Below are 21,730 nucleotides of genomic sequence, written 5' to 3' on the forward strand. Positions count from 1 at the left end.
GTTAAGTCCCTGGAACTGACTTTGCTCTTTTCTGCCACAGCGTTTTTACACACACATAAAACAACATTTTCCCACCCTACCCTTTTCACCTATTTAAGTGCTGCCCCTTCTGTAAATCTTACCTCAGTAATTATTCCCAAAGAAAAGCCTTCCCAGCCCTTTAAATTAAGTCGAACCCTGATTACATACCCTCGGCATCATATATTCTGTAGCTGGCATTTAGCAGTAACAATTTTTCATTTATTTGTGAAATTGCTTATCCCTCTCACTAGACTTATGCTAATACAGTAGCCACTAGAGAAACGTGGGTACTTAAATTTAAAGTAATTAAAATTAAATAAAATTAATAATGAGTCATTGAGATCAGGGGTCCCCAACCCCCGGTCCGTGGCCTCTTAGGAAATGGGCCACACAGCAGGAGGTGAGTGGAGGGCAAGTGAGCACGCCTGAGCTCCGCCTCCTGCCAGATCAGTGGAAGCATTAGATTCTCATAGGATCACAAACCCTACTGTGAAATGCACACGCAAGGCATCTAGGTTGCGTGCTCTTTACAAGAATCTAACGCCTGCTGATTTGAGGCGGAACAACTTTATCTAGAAACCACTGTCTTCCATGAAACCCATCCCTGGTGCCAAAAAAGCTGGGGACCTCTGCTTTAGATGCATCGTCCATGTCTCAAGTGACCAAGGCCACATGTGGCTGGTGGTTGCGATGGTGGACAGTACTGCACAGGTCATTCCCGCCAGTACATAGAGTCCTGTGGATGGTGCCACCCTGGATGCTAAGCTCCTAGAGGGCAGAGACTGTGTCTTATTTTACTCCAGACACTCCCAAGAGTAGCAGAGTGCATGCAATAAAACAGATATGCAACAAATATTTGTGACGAAGATGGAGAAAAAAAAAGAACTATGACTGCTTTCTTTGCTAAAGTATAAAAACTCGGAAAGAAGGAAATTGTGTAAGTCCTGTTACCTGATTAGAGAGAACATTAAGAATTAGTTACTTCCATAATTTAAAACTGTATGACATAATTCAAAATCTTCTATAATTCCTGCTCCCTATTCAACAAATACTTGTGAGTACTTTATATGTGCCACACAATACTACACATACAAGTTAATTCAAGATGGTTCATAGGCCTAAATGCAAAAACTGAAACAATACATTTTCTAGAAGAAAACATATTTCCATGACCTTGATGTAAGTAAAGATTTCCTAAACAAAAATTAGCACTAACCAAGAGGAAAATAATTATAATAAAATTAAGAAACCTAAGAAAAATTACAATACATATATATTTTTTTGAGATGGAGTTTCACTCTTATTGCCCAGGAGGGAGTGCAGTGGCACAATCTAGGCTCACTGCAACCTCCATCTCCCTGGTTCAAGCAATTCTTCTGCCTCAGCCTCCCGAGTAGGCTGGGATTACAAGCACCTGCCACCATGCGCAGTTAATTTTTTGTATTTTTAGTAGAGACAGGGTTTCGCCATGTTGGTCAGGCTGGTCTCTAACTCCTGACCTCAGGTGATCCACCTGCCTCGGCCTCCCAAAGTGCTGGGATTACAGGCGTGAGCCACCGTGCCTGGCTAAAAAATTAAAATTTTTAGTTAAGAAATTTAATTAAGAAAATTGATAAATTCTCTTCATCAAAAGGCAGCATCAGGAAAGTAAAGCCTGGCCACAGATTCTAAGATGTGTGCAATACTCATAGCTGACAATGGACTAATATCCAAAATATGTTGAGTACTCCTGTAAATCAGTTGGAAGGTAAATAACCCAATAAAAAAATGAAGAAAATATTTTAATAGACACTTCACAAAAGTATATATCCAAATAATAAATAAGTATATGACAGACGTGCAACATTATTGGCTACTTGGGAAAAGCAAGTTAATACCACAGTGAGACAACACCACATGTAAACCAGAACAGCTGTAATTTAAAATACTGACAACACCAACGCGTGGTGAAGATCTGGAGCAAGAGACAGTTCATACGTAGCACCGGGATGTACAGAAATCCCAAGGACCATTTTGAAAATCTGTTTGGTTATGGATCCATGAAAGCCAACATAAACATGAGCTTAAATCCACCAAATACGTGCACAAGAATGTCTATAGCAGCATCATTCATAAGAGCCCAAACGTAAAAACCGCCCACATGTTCATCACAAGTATAATGAATAAACTGTGGCATTTTCACGCAATACCGTCCAGCCACAGAAAAGAACAAATGCAAAACACAATATACATGCATCTCAGATATCAAGTGCAGGAAGAAGGAAAAAAACAAGATACAGACTTCTAACATGGAGAAATTAAGAGCATACAATTGTGTCACTTTAGGCCAAAGGAAAAAAGAAAACAAAAGAATGTACTTTTTTTGTTGTTGTTGAGACAGAGTCTCACTTTGTCACCCAGGCTGGAGTGCTGTGGTGTGATCATGACTCACTGCAACCTCCGCCTCCCAGGTTCAAGAAGTTCTGCCTCAGCCACCCAAGTAGCTGGGATTACAGGCATGTGCCACCATGCCCGGCTAATTTTTGTATTTTTAGCAGAGATGGGGTTTCATCATGTTGGCCAGGCTGGTCTCAAACTCCTGGCTTCAAGTGACCCACTCGCCTCAGCCTCCCAAAGTGCTGGGATTGCAGGCATGAGCCACAGCGGTCACTTATTTCTTCTACATGGAACTTAAGTAAAAACAAAACTAATCTATGATAGAAGTCGTAATTTACAGTTATCTTTGTGGGGAGTTATCGACTGGAGGACTCGAGAGAACTGGAGGGTGCTGGAAATTATTTATATCATGATCTGGGTGTTTACACAGATTAATATGAACATAAAAATAAAAATTCATCAAGCTATAAACTTAACCTTTGTGTTCATTACTGTATGTAAGTTATACTTCCATAAAAAAAGACTTCAAATACCACTTAACAAAAAATATCAGGGAATAAATGTAGTAAAATCTGTGGGACCTTTATAGAGAATATGAGGCAATATTTTTGAAAGACATTTAAAATGACAAATAAATGAAGAGACATACAATATTCATAGATAGGAAGACTAACCACCATAAACATGTCACTTCTCCTTCAAATTAATCTATAGATTTGATGCAGTCCCAGTCAATATTCTAACATACTGCTTTCAGGAACTTGACAAATTGATTCTAAAATTGATGTGGGCTGGGTGCGGTGGCTCACGCTGTAATTCCAGCACTTTGGCAGGCCAGGGCGGGCGGATCACCTGAGGTCAGGAGTTTGAGACCAGTCTGGCTAACATGGTGAAACCCTGCCTCTATTAAAAATAAAAAAAATTAGCTGGGTGTGGTGGCACATGCCTGTAGTCCCAGCTACTCAGGACGCTGAGGCAGGAGAATCACTTGAGCCTGGGAGGTGGAGGATGCAGTGAGCTGAGATCACGCCACTGCACTCTGGCCTGGGCGACACAGTGAGACTTCATCTCAAAAAAATATACAAAATAAATGAAATAAAATTGATGTGGAAGATCATCAGACACAGAGCATCCAAAAAGCTCCTGAACAATCATCTAGTCGGGAGACTTGCCCCATCAGACCTCAAAACTCATCATCACGGGCAACAGAGAATAAGCAGCAACTAGGTCTGCCTGGAGAAGCCCAGAATTTGGAACAACTGCCTTGAGATTCAGAGAATGAGTAAGAGTTTTTCAAGAAAACGAGCAGAAGAAAGACAGTCTATACCAATGGTTCCCAAACTTTGCTGCACATTAGAATCATCTGGGGTACTCTGAAAAACTGTAAGTCCAGTTAAATCTCCAAATTTAGGACTAGGAGTCAGACACGTTTTTTTAAGATCCCCAGGTGATTCCAGAGTGCAGAAAAGCTGGAGAGCCACTGGTTTATTCTTGCAGTAAATATGAGGGCATGGCAAATCAGAGAAATGCAAGTAATTCAGTGTTCCTGGAATATAAACCACAGGAGGGAGGAGGGGGATGGCAAGGCAGCAGCAAGGGCACACCGTGCAGGCCCCGGGAGAGACCGTCCCAAGGGTGACGGGACACCACCAGAAGTCACCCCACAGAAGAGGGGCAGAGTCAGATTCTGCCTTAGAAACATGACTGCGGTGATAATGTGGAAGATAGTGGAAAAGGGGACAAAATTAGCAGCCGGGAGCCCAATCCAAAGACTACTAAAATGGCAAAGATGAGAAATGACAAGGGCCTGAATCAGAGCAGTGACGCGGACACGGGGAGAAGGCGTGAAAATACTTAGAAAACCAAATTGGCAAGACTTGGTGTGATCAACACGATGAGCTAACAGTAAACCAACTGGCAGTGATCCGTAGAAATCCTCCCTTTCCTCTTGGGACGAAAATACTCTGAAATCCCTGTCCTGAACACCTAGCTGACTTGTCTCACGGTGAGTCACTGCCAGCCTGGGCGTAAAGGGCACTAATGAAAACAGCCAGCTCAGTGGTCCGGGAGACGTCGGCTCCGGCTGCCTGCAATGGGGATCACCTGTTGCTGACGAATGACAAACACCTGGATTTTCATTCTATCCTGCTGGTTTAGGAAGTTATTTTCCAACCCAAATTTAAATCAAAGAAGTGAGTCAACCTCCCCACCTACAGGCTAACAGTGGCTAGGGAGAAGTGCACTTACAGGTTATTAGACAGATGTCTGGAGCATATTCAGCTTAGGGGTGTTGAAAAACTTTCAGGGTCCGGAGGAACCCCAGCACCAGAAAAGTGCTCCTGAGAGCTCCAGGGAAGCAGGAGCAGGCTGACCTTTCCCTAGGCTGCACCGCCACGCTGTGAAATTAGTGCCTGTGAGTCAGACGGCAGTGAGATGGCACAGGCTAAATATAACGATGGGCAGGCTGTCCAAAGCGTCATTAACCTTTTTCCTTCAGAACAAAGGCGGATAACCCACCGAATACAAGACAAAAGCAGCGCATAATATGACAAATGGCCAACGTAATCCGAAAATAATTGCAGATCTGAATTAAACCGTAAGATGTGAATTGATTTCAGCTCGAAGATGTAGAGAGCTGGGAACAACAATGCTCCCCTCTTGTGACAAGGAAAAAGAGTTGGATAAACTGAAAATTAACTTTCCCTGCCTGATCAGAGAGCTGGGGCCACGGGAAACAGCCAGCCTGGAATGCAGAGCGAGGCCCCCGCAGGGGAAGCGCGACCCCTGTGCTGCCAGGGCTCCAGCAAACACCAGGCAAGGCAACAAAAAGCTTCAGCTAGAACCTTCAGGAACTGCCCAAGGCTAGGGTGGGCTGGCAAGAGTGGAGGGGCCCGGGAGCTGCAGACCAAGGGGCTTCCCACCAGGTGCTCACCGGGAAGAGGGAGGCGGCCCCGGAGAAAGCAGCTCCTTGGAGCTGGCTTGGGGGCACCAGGCCATTCTCCCTTTCTGTTTCACGGAGTCAAAGCAGAGGGAAGAACAATGAAGACGGCAGCAGTGTGAGGGCACAGAGGGAAGCCCCATGCCAGCCTCCACCCAGACGCGCTTCCCTCAACCCCCTCAAATCAGGAGCCCACAGGCAGGCAGGCAGCTGGGGGTGGAGGGCCGCTGAGCCGCCTGAGCACACGAGGCCCTCTCGAGAGACGGAGCCCAGGAACAAAGTGTAAGAGGGCCTCGGATGGGGCCCTCGGGAGTTCCAGTGTTTCCCGGTAAAGAGGAAAAGGAAGAATCTCCAACTGAATGGGACAGAGAGCTGCTCCTGAGGCAGTAAGAAAAGCAAGAGTATTGGAGGAGGATGCACTCACCAGGGGCTAGGAATAAAAAAACAAGACTCCGGCCCTGCCCGCGAGATGAGGGTGGTGGAGTGAGAAGCACGAAGTGCAGGTGTGCTTCCCGCTGCTCGGGACTCACTGGCATGGAGGCCGCATCCACCTCACCGCCCTGGAGGGGATGCGTGGGAGGTGGCTGGACGGCGACACCAAGGCACGCGCACGCCGCCAGGTCCTCTGCTCTCGCCGGCCCCTGGGCTCTCTGGTCTCAGGAAAGAACCCAAGTTTCCATGAAATCCCTGGCCGCCTTCTTAGTAACACATGTTTGTGGGAAAAACTCAGGCAAATAGAAATTGCAAAGAAAAAAAGAAATATTATGGTATTAAGATTCCAGTCACCTTTGTCTTTGAATTCTGGGCAATTCAGGATGAGTCACTGTTCTTTAAAAAATAAGACTACGAATTCCAAAAATTAGTATTTGTTTTCAAGAGCAGTAGCAGATGAGGACAAAGACACTGAATAACTGTCCCAATTTCAGAGTACAATAAGGGGGGAAGGGGCAAGTTATGGAAGTGAATACAATGCGTTCAAGAGCGATGGCTCTCGAATAAAATTCATTCCTGACCACAATGATAAGGGGAAGCATCCGTTATCATAAAACTGTGAAGAAGCAAAATATAATGAAATGCCAAATAGGCATGTTTTTTTTCACCCTAGTCTCCAATTCTGGACAAAGAACTGAACTGATTCCAACTTCCCACAGGCAGTTTGTCTTTCGCCTGATAAACATGAGGCATTTCAGGCAAAAAGAACTGCATTTTTCTAGCCGGACAGAAGAGATTCTAATGGGAGCTCACGAAACTACTTGACCTGCTACTGAATTGTGTGCTGCAAACCCAGCAGCGTCCAACGGTGACAGTGCGCAGGGGCGCTGGGGGGAGGACTGGGGAGAATTCTGATCCCCCAGGCTATGGGATCTCCCCTACCACTGCATGTCCACATCGCCTCTTGCTCTCCAGGACACCTGGCACACTCCTGGTTAAGACCTTCCTGCCTCAACTTCAGGTGGTTACACTTACTGCCTGCCATACCCAGGTGAATCTCAGATGACACTCCCAAATCTAGCCCGCTTACCTTCTTTTATTTTATTTTTTTAGTCAGTGTCTCACTCTGTCGCCCAGGCTGGAGTGCAGTGGCACCAACACAGCTCACGACAGCCTGGAACTCCTGGGCTCAAACAATCCTCCCGCCTCAGCCTCCCAAGCCCAGCTCATTTTGCTTATTTTTTGTAGAGATGGGGTCTTGCTGCGCTGACTGGTCTCAAACTCCCGGGCTCAAGTGATTCTCCCACCTCTGACTCCCAAATCACTGGGATTACAGGTGTGAGCCACCGCACCCAGCCCCACTCGCCTTCTTAAAACAGAGTTTCCCATCATACCGGCCTTCTTTTAAAAAGCTGTCAGCAGCTCTCCAGTATCTTTCAATGAAGTTCAAATTACTTCTGGAACTTCAGGCCTTCCACAGCCTACCTGAGCCTGCCATTCCCACGAGGATTCCCTCCTGCTCCTGGGTCCTCTAAGCTGTCCAGACCAGCCTTTATTCAGGGCCACCCTGTCACCTGCATCCCTGCTGGTGGTATCCAGCTCATCTTCAGTCAGGATCTGTTCAAAGACCTTTCATTCAGGTCAGGCGTGGTGGCTCACATCTGTAATTCCAGCACTTTGGGAGGCCGAGGCAGGTGGAGCACCTGAGGTCAGGAGTTTGAGACCAGCCTGTCCAACATGATGAAACCCTGTCTCTACTAAAAACACAAAAATTAGCCAGGCGTGGTGGTATGTCCCTGTCATCCCAGCTACTCGGGAGGAGAATCGCTTGAACCCGGGAGATGGAGGTTGCAGTGAGCAGAGATCACACCACTGCACTCCATCTCAAAAACAAAAATTGGGCCGGGCGTGGTGGCGCATGCCTGTAATCCCAGCACTTTGGGAGGCCAAGGCGGGTGGATCATGAGGTCAAGGAATTGAGACCATCCTGGTCAACATGGTGAACCCCTGTCTCTACTAAAAATACAAAACTTAGCTGGGTGTGGTGGTGCACGCCTATACTCCCAGCTACTCGGGAGGCTGAGGCAGGAGAATCGCTTAAACCTGGGAGGCAGAGGTTGCAGCGAGCTGAGATTGCGCTACTGCATTCCAGCCTGGCAACAGAGCGAGACTCCATCTCAAAAAAATAAAATTAAATTGAATTAAAATTAAAAAGATTTTAAAAGACCCTTCATTCAGAGTTCAGAAAGCAACACCAGATCGTCACAGCCAGACAGCTCTCCCGTCTCTGAACTCAGGGTGAGGAACACTCGGCAGCCTTCGCAGCGTGCCTTCCGTCCCTCACTTGCTAAACGTATGCCAAGAATCTACTCTGACCAGGCCCCGCTGCGTCCTGGGAAAGAAGAGAGCAAAGGCCAGCTGCATGGGAGACTCTGGGAAGAATGAGCCCGAGCTCTGCCGCCACAGGACATGGAGGGAGGGGACACTCAAGGGCTTGCAGGAGGGAGGGGCTGATGTGGGTTGGCAGAAAAAGAGAGACGGATGTTCCAGGTGGAGGGACGAGCACAGATGAAGGGAAGAGCCAGGGTGGGGCATGCAAGGGCCCAGTAACACGAAGAGGCAGCGAGACAGAGAGAGAGAGAGAGAGATTGGGAGCAGATTACATAGAGACATAGACACCAAAGTGAGGAGCACATTTGTTTTTGAGAAAACTCTAAGACATACCAGAAGATGGATTCAAGAGGGACAGGCTAGTGACGGGGAGAAGAGTTACTAGGCTCCTGTGATGGCTCAGATAAAAGGTGCTTCGCGTGCGTACCAAGGCAAAGAGGGACAGAGGATGGAGGGATGTTTAAGAGAAAGAACAGATGAGCCTTGGGGAAGAACGGATGGAACTCTAACCGTGAGGGAACCATCCGGAACAGCCCCAGGACTCTCGCCGGCACTTCCCGGCAGATGATGATGGCTTTTGCCACCAAAGGAAACCCAGAAAGGTGAGCCGGTCTGGAGAGAATGACAATCCCTCAGAGTTCGGACAAGCTGAACTGGAGGTGCTTTCGGGGCTGCAGGTGAAAAAGTCAGAAAGCTAAAAACATTGACATGGAATTCAGGACCAGAAATAGACGTTTCAGAGTCATTACCATCGTGTTAGAGCCTGTGAAATCATTTAGGAAAAATATGGCATAAGATAAGTATCAAGGACAAAACTGTTAGGAACATCCATAGCTGGGGATGCAGCAGTGAAGGGAAGTCGGGAACAGTCAGTGTGGCACGGCAAGGGCCAGGGGAGAGAAGCTCCCCACCTACCGGAGGACTGGCCAGTCACTGGCATCTCACGAGGATGAGTAAGTGGCAACCGCAGAGGGGGAGGGAGGTTAAAAGCCTGATTTCAACAGGCAGAAAAGTATAAGGAGGATGAAAAAGTGAAGGGGAAAGAGTAAGGAGGAGCCAGAGAGAAAGCCACGGTTGAGAAGAGGATTTGGGCATGTCGGCTGAGGGCCTGGTACAAAACTGCTCAAAGTCTGGTACGCAGCATTCCCCAGAGAACGGGTTAGAAACACAGATCGCACCCCAGCGCCCACAGAAAGGGATGTCGAAGAGCTGGGTGGGCCGAGGAATCTGCGTTTTAGCAGAGACACTTTGATGCAGGTGGTCCTTGGACCATGACCTAGAAAAATAAGGGCAAGTTCAAAAGACCAAAGACAAAGGATACCTGATCCGGAACACAAGTCGGACGATTCACCTCTGATGAGAGGAGGACCCCATCTTCCTCCAGAACGAAACAGATGGGAAAACAAGTGTATCCCAGAGGAAAAGGAGGCAGCAGAGAAGGTTTCTGCCTGATGGCCTCTAGTGGATCTTTGAAAAGAGACCATCTGCTGAGAGGAAGGGACACAAGAGTGGGGGAAAGCCTTAAAAAAGTGGCACGTTGACAACAGCCAAAACTAGGCGCACACCTGCCCCTGTGTTGTGATGAATGAATGTTTAGTGGGAGAGCCGTGTGATACAGATATGCGTATTTTCCCCATGGTGTTCAAATCATGAGATAAAATGAACACTACTCACCAAAGTCAACCTATCCCTTCTCAAGACACAAAAGCAGCAGATGACTTACAGGACCAGGTTTGCTGCCCACTCTCTATTACCCTCCTCTCTGACAAGGACTGAAAGATTCCTTACATGAACTGCTATCATATCCCCATTTTTTAAAAAATCAAGTCTCCATTTGTCCAACAGAATTGTGACATTCACTTCCCCGCAAACCAGAAGTTATAGGTACCACAAAGATGGACCTAGAAATACTGTTCTGTTTGATCCCTAAGGCAGGGGCCCGCAACCCCCAGTACCAGTCTGTGGCCTGTTAGGAACTGAGCCGCACAGCAGGAGGTGCGGGGCAGCCTAGCGAGCATTACAGCCTGAGCTCCACCTCCTGTCTGCTCAGCAGCGGCCTCAGGCTCTCACAGGAGTGCAAACTCTATTGTGAACTGTGCGCGCCAAGGATCTAGGTTGCACGCTCCTTAAGAGAATCTAATGCCTGGTGATCTGAGGTGGAAGAGTTTCATCCCAAAACCATCCCCTTGCCACCCTGGTCTGCTGAAAAATTGGTCCTTGGTGCCAAAGAGGTTGGGGACCTCTGCCCAAAGGGAAGGAAGGAGTGGATAACAGCAGGACAAGCTCTGCAGCAGGCAGGGCCCCTGGTGCTGCTGTGTGAGGCCTTGGACAAATCATTCCACCTTCCTGGGACTCAGGTTCCTGTTGTAAACCAGATTGATTAGCTGACATCTACCGTCTCGTCTCATTCTGTGGTACTAGGGATCACTATTTCCCATACTGAAACTGAAATGCCACATTTAATTATCATGTCTAACAGAAACTGTCAGCAGGGAAAGCTGACATTTCTCTTACAAAACCAAAAGCCAAAAAGTACACAGAGAAAGAAAACCAAATTAAATAATTAATTAATTGAAAAGGAAACCAAAGCAGGTGATGCTTTCATCCCACTGTCAAGAAACAGCAACCCTGAAGGCAGTTTTCATCTGAGGCATCAATCCCAATAACATCAAAACACTAATTTATCCATCTTCCCAACAGCTCCCTGTGCTCAAACACGTCCCTCAGACAAAGAGGGCACACGCAGCAGCCTGGCTCGATCTTCCGGATAATTCCTTCATGAAAACCTTCTTGGATAAAATAATTTTTCAATCTCATCAGATGAGAAAGCTATTATGCAAAAGTATTATTACTAAGGTGTTTCCAATTCCTTTTTTTTTTTTTTTTTTTTTTTGAGACAGAGTTTTGCTCTGTCACCAGGCTGGAGTGCTGTGGCGCAATCTCAGCTCACTGCAATCTCTGCTTTCTGGGTTCAAGTGATTCTCCTGCCTCAGCCGTCCAAGTACCTGGGATTAAGGTACCCACACTAAGCTAATTTTTGTATTTTTAGTAGAGATGGGGTTTCACCTTGTTGGCCAGGATGGTCTCGATCTCCTGACCTCATGATCCACTCACCTTGGCCTCCCAAAGTGCTGGGATTACAGGCATGAGCCACTGCGCCCAACCTCCTTTATTCTTTTAAAAAACACTTTATTATGAAATATAACACTGATTGACAAAACTGCCAAAAATAAAGGTATCGCTTAATGAATTATTATGAAGCAAACACCCTAGAAAACACCACACAGGTCCAGAAGCAGAATTTTACCAGCCCCCTAGAAGCCCTCGATTTGCCCATCCCAATGCTGATGTCCTCACTCACCCACAGGGCCCACCACCCAGACTTTGTGCTAGTCACTTCCTTGCTTCTCTTTGCCATTTTACCACCTAAGCACACCGTAATGAAACTACAGTTTAGCTGTGCCTATTTTTAAATGTGTCATTTAACTCTCTAACTACAGATAGCCTTCTCATCTCTTTTTTGTGGTGTGTGTCTGTAAAATTCACATAATTTAAAGTTTGCCATTTTAACCATTTGTAAATTATATGGGGTCAGCAGCATTAAGCACATTCACACTGTTGTACAATCACCACCATCATCCACCTCCAGAACTTCATCCCTTTTCCCCCCTGATAATTTACTTGTTGAGGGAACCAATTCATGGACTGCGGGGTTTCGTGGAGTCTGGACGGCCAACTGTGTCCCCACAGTGTAGTTTAACAAGCTTTTCTGCCCTCTGAAGTCCTGTAAATTAGTAGTTAGAGCCAGAGCGCTGATCAGCCTCAGGTGTGATTCCGGACCACTGCTGATTCACAGACGGTGCTGTGTTCTCGCAGCAGGAGGAACATAATGTGTGGCTGTCTCTTCTTTTGTTATGTGGATGCTTACTGTCTCGACCCATTAATCTATTAGGGATGGCAAAATGATGATATTCGAATTCTATCATCCTTTTCTCAATTGTTAGCTCAAATACTTCTATAAAGAGAGACTCCCTTCATCAACTGTTATTAGATCGTCCAATCGCACAGTCTGTATGAAAAGGCAGAATAAATACTCATTGCTTACCATTTTCAAAATGACAAATCGCTTCCCCATCATTTTCCAAGGGTGAACAAGTCTCTCAAGCAGCATTGAGAACTCATGGACTGGAACACAGTTCGCATCCTTATTGATGCTCAAATTGCCAGGGGTCACCTCTCAGGTGGAGCCCTTCGGCACAACCTCAATGCTCTCTAATCACCCCTTTGCTGCAAGTTTGACAAGATGATCCGAGATCACCTTCCTGCTCTGTTTCCTGCTCCACATCTAGAACTGGCTATTTCTCCGAGAAGCGCTGGTTTCTCTGAGTGAGAAAGTGTGTTTCAAGACCAGGAGGTGGGCATTAGGAACACTCACTGCTGCTGGGCGGGTTCGTTTCTAGACTCGGACAGTGTACGAGGCTGGGAGATCGACAGATTTTCAAATAGTTCATGATTCCTTACTGATATTTTTTATTCAAATTCTAGACTACAAGGTTTTTACTTAACCTCATATCTGACATCAGTTACTTCCTGTCTTCCATATGAGAATCCTAGTTCAAAACTAGATTCAGATGATAGAATGAGATTATCACAGAATTAATCATTTACTCCACACTGATACATAGTTTCAGAAAAATAGTACTAACACTATTTCTACCAAAACAATTATGGAGAACAGTTTAAAAATTACTTTTGGGGCCAGTCATAGTGGCTCACGCCTGTAATCCCAGCACTTTGGGCGGCCAAGGCAGGCAGATCACCTGAGGTCAGAAGTTTGAGACCAGCCTGGCGAACATGGGGAAACCCCGTCTCTCCTAAAAATACAAAAGTTACCCAGGTGTGGTGGCGTATGCATGTAGTCCCAGCTACTCCGGAGGCTGAGGCAGGAGAATCACTTGAACCCAGGAGGAGGAGATCGCAGTAAGCTGAGATCGTGCCACTACACTCTAGCCTGGGCGATAAAGCCAGACTTTGTCTCAAAAAAAAAAAATTACTTTTGCATATGATTTCCTGTGCTCCCCCTATCTTTTAAATTATTGTGATGGATACTGTAAGAGCAGATTACCATGACATACTATCTTCTCCCTTTGAATGCTCTTTTGGTCTTAGCTATACAAGCAACTATATGTTTAATGCTCACCGCAAGTCCTTGTAACAATGTCTCTCTAGTTATTTTGGCTGTCCTTCCCTAGTAGAATCCTCAAGAAATCATGAGAATGTAATCCTTCCAGTCTTGCATGTTGACAACAATTTGTCAAAGCCCTGTATACCTAAAAGTTAGTGTGGCTGTGCCTACAAATCTCTGGCTCAAATTTTCATTACATGAGTATCTAGACATAGTCTAGATACATGCTATTCTATTGACTTCTGGAATACTGCTGCTGTCAGAAAGTCCAATGATAATCTGATTTTCTTTATTTCATAAATCACTTGCTATTTGAGTCTGAAAGCCCAGAAGACTTTAAGTCCAGTAATAGAACTAGAATATTTCCCGGTCATTCTAGGTCAAGATTTTCATGTATACAGTGTACACATTTATGCAACAGTTTCAAGGGTTGTTTTTCTTTTTTTTTTCTTTTTTTTTTACAGAAAGTTTTCTGTGAATTAAGGTTTTTAACATGTTGTGGCTCCATTGTTTCAGTTTCCTTCTTTGGTATCTCATAGCAGATGTATGGATGGATGGATGGATGCATGCATGCACGTACGTTAGATCTTCTTTGCCTAGCTTCTAAGTGTGTCACTTTCTCTTTAATCATCTTTCTTTCAATTGTTTTTTTCTCCTCTCTTTTCATCTTCTGCTTCCCTTAATGTATCTGGCAGGTATATGTAACTCACTAGAAACTACACTGCTGGAAAAAAAAAAAATTCTTCTAATTCTTTCCTGAGTTATATCCATCTCATTTCTGAGTTTTTCTCATTCAGGTTTATGTTATTCTTTTGTACTTTTTCTTCATGTCTTTTAGCTCCTTATGGGTTTTTGTAATTTTTATCAGCTTTTGAGCATGTTCTTGTATGTTATCTCACTGTTTATGTTTTCACTAGGATCACTTTACATAGAGTTTGGCCATAATCCTTTTCTGTTGACCATCTTTACATGAAATTAGTTTTCATGAATGTTTAGGAGATTCAGGACAGCTCTTCTAATTCTAGTAAATCTACACACTGTTTTCTGTGTTTTTAGTTGGTACTCAAGAATATAAGAAATTACTTTCTAGACCACTTAACTCTGTTCTCCTCCCCCAGTTTCAGCTAGACCTTCTCTTTCCTTGGTTCTGCTATCTCACCTCTGCTCCTAGCAGCTTCTCCACAGGTGAGGAGCTGTGGAGAAGCTTAGTTCTAGAGGAATTACTTGCACTTCTCCACAGCTTTGTTCTAGAGGAATTACTTGCACTCATCTGCTATTGGAACATAAAAACTCCTCCACATATCAACTGCTGTTCTCAACTTGGCCCACTGAGCTGTCCAATGAGTATCTCCTGGCTGTCTGGGGATTCCTGGGAGTGTGTGATTCCTGGGTGTGTGTTTCCAGCTTCCTCTTGTGCAGACGGTGAAACCGTGTCGTTATTAGTGGTTTGTCCACTTATATTTGGGGGTCTGTGGGGATACTCTGGTATCTGGTTTTGCTGTATATTTTTGCCTATGGGTATCTGGTTTTTCTCTTCTAGTTGTTCAGTCTATGTGACTGAATAGTTCATATATTCAAAACCTATGACAGTTTGCCACCATCTTCCAGGACTTCTAATTTTAAACATAAAATTCCAAGAAATCAGAGATTTCAAGTATTATAAGGATCATAGGAAAAGAATATCCTATTTTGTGGGTGAAAAGTTGACTTCTCTTACCCTAGGCTAGTTATATGAAGAAGATAGCTATCTACCAAGTTATCTGAAGATAAGGGAAATAATTTGCTTTCTGATGTTTCATTTAGAAACAATTTCTAAAATTCACTTAGAAACCAAAATAATATATCAAAACGGTGCGCCATAAAATCTTTTTATTGTTATTTTTTATTTTGAAAAACATCGAGCCTACAGAAAAGTTACAAGAAGAGAAATGAAGATCTGTATCTCTTTATCTAAAGCTACTTTTTAAATATAATTTCAACTTTTATTTTAGATTTAGGGGGTACATGTGTGTGTTTGTTACAAGAGTATACTGTGTGATGCTGAGGTTGGAGAAATGAATGATTCTATCCTCCGGACAGTGAGTGTGGTACCCAAGAACTGGTTTTTCACCCCTTGTCCCCCTCACTCCCTGCCTTCTCGAGTAGTCCCCCGTGTCTGTTGTTGCCACCTTTATGTCCATGAGGACTCAATGCATACCTCCCACTTATATGTGAGAACATGCCGTATTTGCTTCTCTATTCTTGCATTCATTTGTTTAGGATAATGGCTTCCAGATGCATCCATGTTGCTGCAAAGGCCATGATTTCATTCTGTTTTATAGCTGCAGAGTATTCCAGGGTGTATATGCACCACATTTTCTTTATCCAATTCACTACTGATGGCCACTTAGGTCGATTCCACATATTTGGTACTGTAAATAGTTAAAGCCACTAATTTTTAATAATTTGACATTTTTACTTTATTTCTCTCTAGATTCACATTCACACTGTATTTTTTTTTTCCTTCACCCTATTAAAGTAAGTGCAGGCAAATTATTTTTCACTCTTTTTTGAAACAGAGTCTCGCTCTGTTGCCCAGACTGGAGTGCAGTGGTGTGATCTTGACTCACTGCAAGCTCCGCCTCCCAGGTTCATGCCATTCTCCTGCCTCAGCCTCCCAAATAGCTGGGACTACAGGCAGCCACCACCACGCCCAGCTAATTTTTGTTTTTGCATTTTTAGTAGAGATGGGGTATCACCATGCTAGCCAGGATGGTCTCCTGACCTCGTGATCCACCCGCCTCAGCCTCCCAAAGTGCTAGGATTACAGGCATGAGCCACTGCGCCCAGCCTGATCTTTCACTCTTAAATGCTTCTGCATTTATTTCCTAAGAACAAGAATTTTCTGCTAAAATTTCAATTTCATTCTCATACTCAATATATTTGTCATTGATACAATAGTATTATCTTATAGTATTCAATTTCCTCAATTGTCCCAAAAAAAGTCTTTTTTAAATCCAGGATACAATTAAGGATCATGCACAGCATTTGATTGTTATATCTCTTCAATCTCCTTTAAGCTAGAACATTCTTCCCACCTGCTTTCATAAAATAGGAATTATAACATTTACTTTATAGAGTTTTTACAAAGATTAAATAGAAATAATGCCAGAAAAAAAGTGGCTAGCCCAGTCTTTATACACAACATGTGACAATGCTCAATAAACATTAATTATCTTCCAGCTGTCTATGGCCCACACTGAATCCAGGATCCCAGCTTGTGCAACAGCTATCCAGGTTGCTGTGAATTTTTTAAGCGGCATTTAACTTCAGTAACCGTAATTAATGCGAGTCCATGCCTGAGAATCAAATTGGGTCCACATGTGGTCCCCCGTTAGATGTCTCTGAGACTGTTAGACTGTGAGCTACAGGGGGTCGTCTCCCAGTTCCCAGAGGCCACGAATAAGCCTCTGTCCCTGAGTTTAAAGCCGCTTCGCTTAAGGGTGCAGCAATGGTCTCGTGCTTCCTCAGACTGAACTGCACATAACAAGGCATCCTCCATGGACCAAGCTCTGGGAGGTTCTTCGTGCCTACCTTTTCCTCCATAAAACTTGACCTGGTTTCCTCTGTAAGACTTACCTAGAGATTCGCTGTCTCTTTCTGCCACATGCTGTATGAACAACCAGCCAGAGCTCCTGTTCACGGTTGTTAATAAAGGGGCATCTCATGAGTAACCACTATGTGCAGTGACCAGTAATCAGGCAAATCACATTTACAAACCACTTCATGACCATAATTCGAGGTCAGGCCAGTCTCACATTTACAAACCACTCGGTGACCATAATTCGAGGTCTGATTTGGTTTTATTTTAAAAGATAGAAGAAGGTATTCCCAGACTACAAGTCCCAAATTGCAATTTTGCTCAGTTTTTCTCTCTGACCTCAGCAGGGCAGAGAGAATGCCCCCGTCCGCTCTACAACAAAAGGCAGAAGCACAATAATAACAGGGCAAAATAGGTCTGCATTGAACATGTAAATTCAAACAACCAAAACACAAAAAGCCAAGCTTTCCCCTTGGAAGCCTTCCCCACTGTTCCTCAGGAATAAGACGACCCCAGCAGGCCATGCGAGAAACCACGGTCACCATTCCCTCACTGCTACCTGGAGTCCACATGCCAAGACATACCCCTCATGTAATATCCAGTCCCAAGTATTCCAGGGGCAGGTGCTGGGCACCATCTATTCTGCCAAACCCCCTTCTTGGGCAAAAGAAGTCAGAACCTATGTAACCCTCTGTCTACTGATTAAAGAAAAAAATGCAGTTCAGTGGTATAAAGGTGTTTACAAACAAACAAAATCCATTTCATCAGACATTTTTAAGTCTTGGTATAATTTTAAATCCTCTTGACTTTTTCATATTCTAATGTGTCCAACCCTAAATCTCTTTTTCTACTTTTGTGAATAATATTAAAAAAATATGTTACCAAGTACCAGCGCTATACAAGAAGCTCGTGCTGACTATTTGAACTGCAGAGGGTGCAGAGCGCAAACTCTACGGAGGGCGTCTGCCAGGGACTGAGCTGCGCTCCCCCTGCCCCAGCAGGATCTACTGAAGGCCTAACCCACAATGGGGCAGCTTTAGGAGGTGGGGCCTTTGGGAGGTAATGAGGTTTAGATGAAGCAATGGGGGTGGAGCCCCCTCTATGAGATGAGTACCCTTGTAAGAAGGGGTGGACACCAGAGCTCCCTCTCTCCTCCACGTGGCGACGCAGCACGAAGGTGGCCATCTGCAAGCCGGGAAGAGGGCCCTGCCTCACCAGAAAATCACCACGGCTGACACTCTGATCTCACACTCCCAGTCTCCGGAGCTATGAGGAAATAAATCTTGATGGTTTAAGCTGTTCTGTCTGTGGTATTTTGTTAGGGGAGCCTGAGTTGGCGGATAGACTCCATATTGCCTCCAAATGAATGCTTCATAATTTGGCATAATCAATCTACGAAACCTTTTTTTTTTTTTGGGATGGAGTCTCACTCTGTCACCCAGGCTGGAATGCAGTGGCGTGATCTCGACTCACTGCAACCTCCGCCTCCCAGGTTCAAATGATTCTCCTGCCCTCAGCCTCCTGAGTAGCTGGGATTACAGGCGTGCGCCACCATGCCCAGCTAATTTTTGTATTTTTAATAAAGACAGGGTTTCACCATGTTGTCCAGGCTGGTCTCAAACTCCTGGCCTCAGGTGATCCGCCCGCCCTGGCCTCCCAAAGTGCTGAGATTATAGGTGTGAGCCACCACACTCAGCCAATCCAAGGAATCTTATCTCTAATCAGTCCTAATGTTACAACAATTGTAAACTTCCATGTCTTCCACACTCCACCTCCTTATAGATATCATCAGACTTTGAAGGAAAACTTTATCATCACAGCTAATTAGATGTCTAAAGAATCACAGCATTTTTTACTTGAAAAAATGTAGTAATTCTTACATTCCACTAATTTAGAATGACCTGCTGGTAAATGAGTACAAAATAATAAAGAGTGAGAATTAAATCAGCTAGATAAAAAGTACTTTTATTACTTTCAGACACATACAGTAACTCTCTGTTAACAAAGTGCCCAGGAGATGTCTCAGGCAGCTTGAGTTAATGAATGACAAGTGAGTTACAAACAGCAAACAGCAGGCATCAAGGGACGGGGGTTGCTACACTGTATCTAGGACCCTGACGTGCTAATTAAAATTAGGAAAGTGCTTACCATCACTGAGATCCTGCAGGAGATTCTCCTGGCAGGAGAAATCCAGCTTCACTTTGATGTTGATTGTGAACGTGGCCACCTTCCCAGGCTGCAAAGGGAACTGAGCAAGGATTTCTTCCAGCTTCCAGCTCAAGAAGTCACCATACAATTTTTCTATAATAATAACAATGACAGTGATGAGGATGTTGTAACTGAGGCAGTATGGGACTTACCAATCCCCTAGAAAATTCTGATGCATTCTCAAAAGCAAAGGAAAACGAAGAGCTTTTAAAATGTATAAGATCAAAGTGACAAGAACATTCCAGAACCAGGAAGTGCTGCAAGGCAATCACCCCTGTTTATGAACAAGGCACAGGGAGGAGGAAGAACAGTTCATCTCTAGAGGCACCCAGCTCAAGCCAAGCCATCTTGATGCCTTAGTGAGCAACTTCTTCTCATTGACCAAAAAAAATGCTGTTTGGCTCTTATAAACTAAATCAGAGTTAAACTAAATTTCTCCACAATGAATATTTGCTGTATTACATCACCTTAAAGAGAAACAGATCCAAGTGTAGTAGGGAAAGTATATATTCAATATGAGACACCTCTTCAGAAAAAGAGAATACAAAATCAAAACCCAAGCAGGACGCTTTGGCTCACACCTATAATCCCAGCACTTTGAGAGGCTGAGGCAGGGTGAATCACTTGAGGTCAGGAGTTCGAGACCAGCCTGGACAACATAGTGAAACTCCATCTCTACAAAAAATAATAAAATTTAGCCAGTGTGGCCGCAGATATCTGTAATCCCAGCTACTCAGGAGGCTGAGGCAGGAGAATCGCTTGAACCTGGGAGGCAGACGTTGCAATGAGCCAGGATCGCGCCACTGCACTCCAGCCTGGGCAACAGAGTGAGACTTCATTTCAAAAAAAAAAAAAAAATCAAATCACAGAATTAAGGACAGCACCTTGGGAAAGGCCTCCGGGAAGAGGTGTTTCCCTTGCTTTCTTGCACATACACCTGGTCTTTAATTAAAAATTCTTCAATGTTAGAGTCACATGGGCTTGACTTTGGTGCCTTTTTGACACTGACTAACTCAAGTGCCATGGAGACCAATGATCCCTTGGAGTCAAGGTTTCTTCGTGTGTAAAACGGGGATAACAATTAATGCACCACAGAGTCATTTTACAGATTCAACAAAGTACTATCTAAAAGCACCAAGAAGACCACAGCACTGTAAGAACCTCAGGCAACACGGGAGGAAGGAGGACAGGAAGGAGACACAGGGAGGCCATTGCTGGTGCCCTCTGAAGTAGCTGTGTCTCTCCCCAGCTCCAGTTCCTAAAACCCAGGCACAGTATGACATGCTACCTTGACATCCAGCGAAACTGGGAGGGCCCCAAACGGCCTCACCACAAGTCCTTCCTGACTCTGCTCCTGCAGACACAGGGTCCCTCAGCCAGGCAGGCTTCCTAGGCGTGGAAAGCAGGTGCAGCCCTGTGTATCCTGAGCAGTGGGTGTCAGTTCCCTGCCAGTCTGGGAGGGACTGAAATAAGCTGGTCACATCTCCCCAGGGAGCCAGGGGCAGCCCTCCCTCTCCATACCCCAAAGCCCGCCTCCCCCAACCCCTGGGCAGCTGCTCTCTCTGTTCCTGAGTGCAGCCCCATGTGGCCCTACATGGCATGGAATCCTCCTTCCCCAGCTGTGAGTGTCTGTGACCAATGAACTGCTGTCAGGCGCACATGTCCTGTGTCACGTGCTAGGTGTCTGGCTGTCCCCACATGGTAGGGCAAGAAACCCTCCTGACCATCACAGGGGACAGGAAGCCATGAGTATGGGGCCCTCCTCCTACCAGGAAGGGCCCAGCTTCCAGGCTCTGCAAAGGCCCTCCTCTTGGTGTCCCTCCAGCCTAGGAGGCAGGAGCAACTTGCTGCTTTCCCACCATCCCTTTCTGGGAAACAGTTCTCTACGCTGAGCGTCTTCGGTCTGAATAGGGAGACAGTTTTAAAGAGATGAAGTCACTTATCCATGGTCACAAATGATGGAATCAGTCTAGAATCCGAGATCCAAATGATTCCAAAGTCACATTCACCTCCCACATGAAGATATTTCATGGTGACGTTCAAATATGAAGACCTGGTCGGAGAACCCAGACATGAGCCTCCCAGGAGCTCAGTGGCAGACGGAGAGCTTGACCAAAATCCCCATGAAAGAAAACAGATACATGGTGTGCTACCTCCAGAACACGGGGACAAACTGAGCTGCAAAATAAGCAGACATATTCCTGGCCGGAGGTGTGCTCGACCACGGCACAGTCCTGCAGAACCGGCCAAGCTCCCTCTGGAGCACACCTGACAGATGGCGTTTATGTCTCCATGTTTCCTTCAAGAAGGATACTAACACAGAGAGACAGATCCAGGGGACAGCGTCCTTGAAAAGTGTTTAGAAACCACGTCACATTCATTTATTTACTTAGTCATTCACAGAACACCTCAAATGTGCCAGACACTCCACGTGTTACCTCACCTAATCCTCCCAACAACCAGTGAAATCATGGAAGGAGGTTAGCATATGTAACAGGTCGTTCAGCTGTCAGTGGAAGACTTGGCATATAATAGGTGTTCAATGAATATTAGCTGCCCTTCAGCATCACCCAGTCTACCACCTTAGATGGTGTTCAGA

At 45.1% G+C, this 21,730-nt stretch overlaps 1 protein-coding gene across 1 annotated transcript in view; it reads right to left on the reverse strand.

The window, feature by feature from the left end:
• Positions 1-21,730, reverse strand: part of TRAPPC9 (trafficking protein particle complex 9) — a 479,714-nt gene that overhangs the window by 231,130 nt on the left and 226,854 nt on the right. Inside the window, exon 14 of the mRNA XM_011990156.1 lies at positions 19,072-19,224. Within this exon, the coding sequence (XP_011845546.1) occupies positions 19,072-19,224 (153 nt within the window). The remainder of the gene's footprint in view (positions 1-19,071; positions 19,225-21,730) is intronic.

This window comes from Mandrillus leucophaeus, unplaced genomic scaffold (assembly GCF_000951045.1).
Source record: "Mandrillus leucophaeus isolate KB7577 unplaced genomic scaffold, Mleu.le_1.0 Scaffold371, whole genome shotgun sequence".
NCBI lineage: Eukaryota > Metazoa > Chordata > Mammalia > Primates > Cercopithecidae > Mandrillus > Mandrillus leucophaeus.